Raw genomic sequence first — 8628 nt, 5'->3', positions numbered from 1 at the left:
ATATATAAACCCTGGATTATCCATCATCAATATGAATCTCAGATAATATATATAAACCCTGGATTATATCCATCATCAATATGAATCTCAGATAATATATATAAACCCTGGATTATCCATCATCAATATGAATCTCAGATAATATATATAAACCCTGGATTATCCATCATCAATCTGAATCTCAGATAATATATATAAACCCTGGATTATCCATCATCAATATGAATCTCAGATAATATATATAAACCCTGGATTATATCCATCATCAATCTGAATCTCAGATAATATATATAAACCCTGGATTATCCATCATCAATATGAATCTCAGATAATATATATAAACCCTGGATTATCCATCATCAATATGAATCTCAGATAATATATATAAACCCTGGATTATCCATCATCAATATGAATCTCAGATAATATATATAAACCCTGGATTATCCATCCATCATATAAACCCTGGATTGAATCATCAGATAATATATATAAACCCTGGATTATCCATCATCAATATGAATCTCAGATAATATATATAAACCCTGGATTATATCCATCATCAATATGAATCTCAGATAATATATATAAACCCTGGATTATATCCATCATCAATATGAATCTCAGATAATATATATAAACCCTGGATTATATCCATCAAACTCCATGAGACTCCATGAGGGTGGTATGAGGGCCCGACGTCCACAGGTGGGGGTTGTGCTTGCCAGAGAACACCAAGATTGGCAAATTCGCCACTGGCGCCCTGTGCTCTTCACAGATGAAAGCAGGTTCACACTGAGTACATGTGACAGACGTGACAGTCTGGAGACGCCGTGGAGAACGTTCTGCTGCCTGCAACATCCTCCAGCATGACCGGTTTGGCGGTGGGTCAGTCATGGTGTGGGGTGGCATTTCTTTTGGGGGCCGCACAGCCCTCCATGTGCACGCCAGAGGTAGCCTGACTGCCATTAGGTACCGAGATGAGATCCTCAGACCCCTTGTGAGACCATATGCTGGTGCGGTTGGCCCTGGGTTCCTCCTAATGCAAGACAATGCTAGACCTCATGTGGCTGGAGTGTGTCAGCAGTTCCTGCAAGAGGAAGGCATAGATGCTATGGACTGGCCCGCCCGTTCCCCAGACCTGAATCCAATTGAGCACATCTGGGACATCATGTCTCGCTCCATCCACCAACGCCACGTTGCACTGCAGACTGTCCAGGAGTTGGCGGATGCTTTAGTCCAGGTCTGGGAGGAGATCCCTCAGGAGACCATCCGCCACCTCATCAGGAGCATGCCCAGGCGTTGTAGGGAGGTCATACAGGCACGTGGAGGCCACACACTACTGAGCCTCATTTTGACTTGTTTTAAGGACATTACATCATTTAACATTTAACATTTAAGTCATTTAGCAGACGCTCTTATCCAGAGCGACTTACAAATACATCAAAGTTGGATCAGCCTGTAGTGTGGTTTTCCACTTTAATTTTGAGTCCGACTCCAAATCCAGATCTCCATGGGTTGATACATTTGATTTCCATTGATAATTTGTGTGTGATTGTGTTGTCAGCTCATTCAACTATGTAAAGACAAAAGTATTTAATAAGAATATTTCATTCATTCAGATCTAGGATGTGTTATTTTAGTGTTCCCTTTATTTTTTTGAGAAGTGTATAAACCTCTCCCTCTCTCTCTATATATATATACACATATAAAAACCTCTCTCTCTCTATATATATATACACATATAAAAACCTCTCTCTCTCTCTCTATATATATATATATATATATAAAAACCTCTCTCTCTCTCTATATATATATATAAACCTCTCTCTCTCTATATATATATATATAAACCTCTCTCTCTCTATATATATATACACATAAAAACCTCTCTCTCTATATATATAAAAACTCTCTCTCTCTATATATATATATATAAACCTCTCTCTCTATATATATATACAAACATATAAAAACCTCTCTCTCTCTCTCTCTATATATATATATATAAACCTCTCTCTATATATATATATACAAACATATAAAAACCTCTCTCTCTCTCTCTCTCTATATATATATATAAACCTCTCTCTATATATATATACACAAACATAAAAACCTCTCTCTCTATATATATATATAAAAACCTCTCTCTCTCTATATATATATAAACTCTCTCTCTATATATATACAAACATATAAAAACCTCTCTCTCTCTATATATATAAACCTCTCTCTCTATATATATACAAACCTCTCTCTCTCTATATATATATATATACAAACATAAAAATCTCTCTCTCTCTCTCTCTCTCTTTCTCTGTCTCTCTCTCTCTGTCTCTCTCTCTTTGTCTCTCTCTCTTTGTCTCTCTCTCTTTGTCTCTCTCTCTTTGTCTCTCTCTCTTTGTCTCTCTCTCTTTGTCTCTCTCTCTTTGTCTCTCTCTCTCTCTCTCTCTCTCTCTCTCTCTCTCTCTCTCTCTCTCTCTCTCTCTCTCTAAATAAACTGTAAAACAATGAGGCTACTCCTTTTCAAACCAACTGGGCCTTTATTATTATGAAAGGAACATTGGGGATACGGACCACATAGCCCTAGTCAAAAAGTAGTGCACTACTTAGTCTATAGCGTTCCATTTGAGACACATTCCCAGAGTTGTACATTCAACAACTTCAGTAGTAGTCAACACTCAACACAAATCAAATGCAATCAAACATGACAATATGACAAACTACGGTCCTGATTTAGAATCAATTGTTTTCTTATTTCTTCCATTATGGCACAACAGCAAAAAAATCAGTCTATGAAATTAAAGATTTTAAAAAAAATACGTTCTGAGAAGATAAACCAGGATAATACCAGGTTGTTATTGTTAAAAAATAAAGGCTCTCAATAAAGTTGAGAAATCCCTTTTTGTATTCCAGAATTCCCAGATGGAGGATTCCCTGATTTCCTGCTTCTTCCCTCCAGATTCAGGGAATATTATAACCAGGATTTCAGAAGGAAAACCTGGGAAAATGGGGAAAGTTAGGAGAATCTTTCAAATGTAATGCTAAATAAAAACTTCTCTGGGTTAAATAAATACAGTACCTCTATACTCTAGTACTTCTCTGGTAGTTAGATACTGTACTGAATACAGTACCTCTATACTCTAGTACTTCTCTGGTACTTCTCTGGCAGTTAGATACTGTACTAAATACAGTACTTCTATACTCTAGTACTTCTCTGGCAGTTAGATACTGTACTGAATACAGTACCTCTATACTCTAGTACTTCTCTGGCAGTTAGATACTGTACTGAATACAGTACCTCTATACTCTAGTACTTCTCTGGTAGTTAGATACTGTACTGAATACAGTACTTCTATACTCTAGTACTTATCTGGCAGTTAGATACTGTACTGTAGGTTTGGGGTTAGCAGGTTTTTAGGGGGGAAAATGGCACATTACCAGAGTAAAAAAATGACCTAGAGTACTAAACTAAGAATAAATACTGAAAGTTTTCAATGAAAATAAATGCATTGACATAATCTCAATACACATTAGTCGGAATGTATAAACAATCAATTCATCCTAAAAATGTGAATGTTTTATTTTAATCTTATAATATAAAATACATCTGGAGTTAAATAAGACAAGGAGTAATTAGTGCAGTAGATGCTTTAGACAGCATCAAATGGCACCCTATTCCCTACATAGTGCACTACTTTTGACCAGAGCCCCATAGAGCTCTGGTCAAAAGTAGTGCACTATGAAGGGGAATAGGGTGCCAGCAGCCCTAAATACCTGATTTAAAAGGAGACACACACATCTCCTTTACAAGGTCTCATCAGCAGCTAACACACTAACATCCTCTCCCACCACCCCTCCCCTCCTCTCATCAACCTTGGTGTTCTTATCTCTCCCCCTGTCCCACTCCCCTTCTCTATTCTGTCTCTTCCCCCTATCCCTCCCCCTTCTCTATTCTGTCTCTTCCCCCTATCCCTCCCCCTTCTCTATTCTGTCTCCCCCTATACCTCCCCCTTCTCTATTCTGTCTCTCCCCCTATCCCTCCCCCTTCTCTATTCTGTCTCCCCCCTATACCTCCTCCTTCTCTATTCTGTCTCTCCCCCTATACCTCCCCCTTCTCTATTCTGTCTCCCCCCTATACCTCCCCCTTCTCTATTATGTCTCTCCCCCCTATACCTCCCCCTTCTCTATTCTGTCTCCCCCTATCCCTCCCCCTCTTCTCATCAACCTTGGTGTTCTGTCTCTTCCCCCTATCCCTCCCCTCTTCTCATCAACCTTGGTGTTCTGTCTCTTCCCCTATCCCTCCCCCCTTCTCTATTCTGTCTCCCCCCTATACCTCCCCCTTCTCTATTATGTCTCTCCCCCTATACCTCCCCTTCTCTATTCTGTCTCTCCCCCTATACCTCCCCCTTCTCTATTATGTCTCCCCCTATACCTCCCCCTTCTCTATTATGTCTCTCCCCCTATACCTCCCCTTCTCTATTCTGTCTCTCCCCCCTATACCTCCCCTTCTCTATTCTGTCTCTCCCCTATCCCTTCTCTATTCTGTCTCTCTCCCCCCTATTATGTCTCTCCCCCTATCCCTTCTCTATTCTGTCTCCCCTTCTCTATTATGTCTCTCCCCCCTATACCTCCCCCTTCTCTATTATGTCTCTCCCCCTATACCTCCCCCTTCTCTATTATGTCTCTCCCCCTATACCTCCCCCTTCTCTATTATGTCTCTCCCCCTATACCTCCCCTTCTCTATTCTGTCTCTCCCCCCTATACCTCCCCTTCTCTATTATGTCTATACCTCCCCTTCTCTATTATGTCTCTCCCCCCTATACCTCCCCTTCTCTATTATGTCTCTCCCCCCTATACCTCCCCCTTCTCTATTCTGTCTCTCCCCCTTACCTATTATTCTCTATTCTGTCTCTCCCCCCTATACCTCCCCCCTTCTCTATTCTGTCTCTCTCCCTCCCCCCTATCCCCCTCCCCCTTCTCTATTCTGTCTCTCCCCCTATCCCTCCCCTTCTCTATTCTGTCTCCCCCTATAACTCCCCCTTCTCTATTCTGTCTCTCCCCCCTATCCCTCCCTTCTCTATTCTGTCTCCCCCTATAACTCCCCCTTCTCTATTCTGTCTCTCCCCCTATCCCTCCCTCTTCTCTATTCTGTCTCTCCCCCTATCCCTCCCCTATTCTGTCTCCCCCTATACCTCCCCTTCTCTATTCTGTCTCTCCCCCTATCCCTCCCCTTCTCTATTCTCGGTCTCTCCCCCTATACCTCCCCCTACTCTATTCTGTCTCTCCCCCTATCCCTCCCCTTCTCTATTCTGTCTCTCCCCCCTTCTCTATTCTGTCTCTCCCCTGGTCTCAGTTGATCTTGGTGGTGTCTCCAGGGGTAGATGAGTTCTCCCAGAAACAGCCTCCCCCATCTCTCTCTCCCCATCTCTCCCCTTTGTCTCTCTCCCCTGGTCCTAGTCTATCTTGGTAGTCTTGTGTCTCCTAGTCTATCTTGGTAGTCTTGTGTCTCCAGGGGTAGATGAGTTCTCCCAGGAACAGCTTCTTGCAGAGAGCCAGCCAGGAGTCTTTAGGGTAGCAGCTGTAGGTGGGGGTCCTGTAGGTCTGAACCACACTGCTCGCCTTCAGAGGGTTAATCTGAGAGAGAGACGGGGGGGGGGGGGGGGGGGACATAAACATGTCTAGGTTTATCTAGGAGAAAAACTGTGAATGACACATGTGTAGGGTATGTCTATGTGGTTTTACAGTAATAAATAATCTAAACTGACTGTGTGTAGGGTATGTCTATGTGGTTTTACAGTAATAACCTAAACTGACTGTGTGTAGGGTATGTCTATGTGGTTTTACAGTAATATATAACCTAAACTGACTGTGTGTAGGGTATGTCTATGTGGTTTTACAGTAATAACCTAAACTGACTGTGTGTAGGGTATGTCTATGTGGTTTTACAGTAATAAATAACCTAAACTGACTGTGTGTAGGGTATGTCTATGTGGTTTTACAGTAATAAATAACCTAAACTGACTGTGTGTAGGGTATGTCTATGTGGTTTTACAGTAATAACCTAAACTGACTGTGTGTAGGGTATGTCTATGTGGTTTTACAGTCATAAATAACCTAAACTGACTGTGTGTAGGGTATGTCTATGTGGTTTTACAGTAATAACCTAAACTGACTGTGTGTAGGGTATGTCTATGTGGTTTTACAGTAATAACCTAAACTGACTGTGTGTAGGGTATGTCTATGTGGTTTTACAGGAATAAATCACTTAAACTGACTGTGTGTAGGGTATGTCTGTGGTTTTACAGTAATAAATAACCTAAACTGACTGTGTGTAGGGTATATCTATGTGGTTTTACAGGAATAAATAACTTAAACTGACTGTGTGTAGGGTATGTCTATGTGGTTTTACAGGAATAAATCACTTAAACTGACTGTGTGTAGGGTATGTCTGTGGTTTTACAGTAATAAATAACCTAAACTGACTGTGTGTAGGGTATGTCTATGTGGTTTTACAGTAATAACCTAAACTGACTGTGTGTAGGGTATGTCTATGTGGTTTTACAGGAATAAATAATTTAAACTGACTGTGTGTAGGGTATGTCTATGTGGTTTTACAGTAATAAATAACCTAAACTGACTGTGTGTAGGGTATGTCTATGTGGTTTTACAGTAATAACCTAAACTGACTGTGTGTAGGGTATGTCTATGTGGTTTTACAGTAATAAATAACCTAAACTGACTGTGTGTAGGGTATGTCTATGTGGTTTTACAGTAATAAATAACCTAAACTGACTGTGTGTAGGGTATGTCTATGTGGTTTTACAGTAATAAATAACCTAAACTGACTGTGTGTAGGGTATGTCTATGTGGTTTTACAGTAATAACCTAAACTGACTGTGTGTAGGGTATGTCTATGTGGTTTTACAGGAATAAATCACTTAAACTGACTGTGTGTAGGGTATGTCTGTGGTTTTACAGTAATAAATAACCTAAACTGACTGTGTGTAGGGTATGTCTATGTGGTTTTACAGTAATAACCTAAACTGACTGTGTGTAGGGTATGTCTATGTGGTTTTACAGTAATAACCTAAACTGACTGTGTGTAGGGTATGTCTATGTGGTTTTACAGTAATAAATAACCTAAACTGACTGTGTGTAGGGTATGTCTATGTGGTTTTACAGTAATAACCTAAACTGACTGTGTGTAGGGTATGTCTATGTGGTTTTACAGTAATAACCTAAACTGACTGTGTGTAGGGTATGTCTATGTGGTTTTACAGTAATAAATAACCTAAACTGACTGTGTGTAGGGTATGTCTATGTGGTTTTACAGTAATAACCTAAACTGACTGTGTGTAGGGTATGTCTATGTGGTTTTACAGTAATAACCTAAACTGACTGTGTGTAGGGTATGTCTATGTGGTTTTACAGTAATAACCTAAACTGACTGTGTGTAGGGTATGTCTATGTGGTTTTACAGTAATAACCTAAACTGACTGTGTGTAGGGTATGTCTATGTGGTTTTACAGTAATAACCTAAACTGACTGTGTGTAGGGTATGTCTATGTGGTTTTACAGTAATAAATAACCTAAACTGACTGTGTGTAGGGTATGTCTATGTGGTTTTACAGTAATAACCTAAACTGACTGTGTGTAGGGTATGTCTATGTGGTTTTACAGTAATAACCTAAACTGACTGTGTGTAGGGTATGTCTATGTGGTTTTACAGTAATAACCTAAACTGACTGTGTGTAGGGTATGTCTATGTGGTTTTACAGTAATAACCTAAACTGACGTCATGAAAGAGGATCACAATTTAAATAAGTCGTATACTTTTGTATCCTCAATGATTCTTAATCAAATGCATCATTTTGTGTGGATCTAGTTTTAAATGATTAAATAAACTAAGACAGAACGAAAAGACAATGAATGTTATGAAAAATTTAAGGAAAGAAGAAAGAGAAGGAGAGAGAAGAGAGAAGACAACAGAAAGAGAAGGAGAAGAGAAGGAAAAGAGAGGAGAAAGAAAGAAGGAAAGAAAGAGAGAGAGAGAAGGAAAGAGAGAGGAAAGAAGAAGAGAAGGAAAGAGAGAGGAGAGAAGAGAGAGAAGGAAAGAGAGAGGAGAGAGAGAAGGAAAGAGAGAGGAGAGAAGAGAGAGAAGGAAAGAGAGAGGAGAGAGAGAAGGAAAGAGAGAGGAGAGAAGAGAGAGAAGGAAAGAGAGAGGAGAGAAGAGAGAGAAGGAAAGAGAGAGAAGAGAGAGAAGGAAAGAGAGAGGAGAGAAGAGAGAGAAGGAAAGAGAGAGAGAAGAGAGAGAAGGAAAGAGAGAGAAGAGAGAGAAGGAAAGAGAGAGAAGAGAAGAGAAGAAGAAGAGAAGAAGAGAAGAGAAGGAAAGAGAGAGAGAGAAGGAGAAGAGAAAGAGAGAGAAGAGAGAAAAGAGAGGAAGAGAGAAGAGAGAGAAGGAAGAGAGAGAGAGAGAGAAGGAAGAGAGAGAAGAGAGAAGAGAGAGAAGGAAAGAGAGAGAAGAGAGAGAAGGAAAGAGAGAGAAGAGAGAGAAGGAAAGAGAGAAGAGAGAGAAGAGAGAGAGAATAGAGAGAAGGAAAGAGAGAAGAGAAGAAGAAGAGA

General features: G+C 40.2%; 1 protein-coding gene across 1 annotated transcript in view; it reads right to left on the bottom strand.

Moving 5' to 3' along the window:
• Nucleotides 1-5320: 5320 nt before the first annotated feature.
• The window catches only part of LOC124018606 (phosphatidylinositol N-acetylglucosaminyltransferase subunit Q-like), a 32068-nt gene continuing 28760 nt past the window's right edge, over nt 5321-8628 (bottom strand). Inside the window, exon 15 of the mRNA XM_046333949.1 lies at nt 5321-5640. Within this exon, the coding sequence (XP_046189905.1) occupies nt 5488-5640 (153 nt within the window). The 3' untranslated portion in view covers nt 5321-5487. The remainder of the gene's footprint in view (nt 5641-8628) is intronic.

Source organism: Oncorhynchus gorbuscha, unplaced genomic scaffold (assembly GCF_021184085.1).
Source record: "Oncorhynchus gorbuscha isolate QuinsamMale2020 ecotype Even-year unplaced genomic scaffold, OgorEven_v1.0 Un_scaffold_551, whole genome shotgun sequence".
In the NCBI taxonomy this organism is placed as follows: Eukaryota; Metazoa; Chordata; class Actinopteri; order Salmoniformes; family Salmonidae; genus Oncorhynchus; species Oncorhynchus gorbuscha.
Note: the sequence above shows the minus strand (reverse complement) of the source record. Positions and strands in the feature narration are given on the sequence as shown.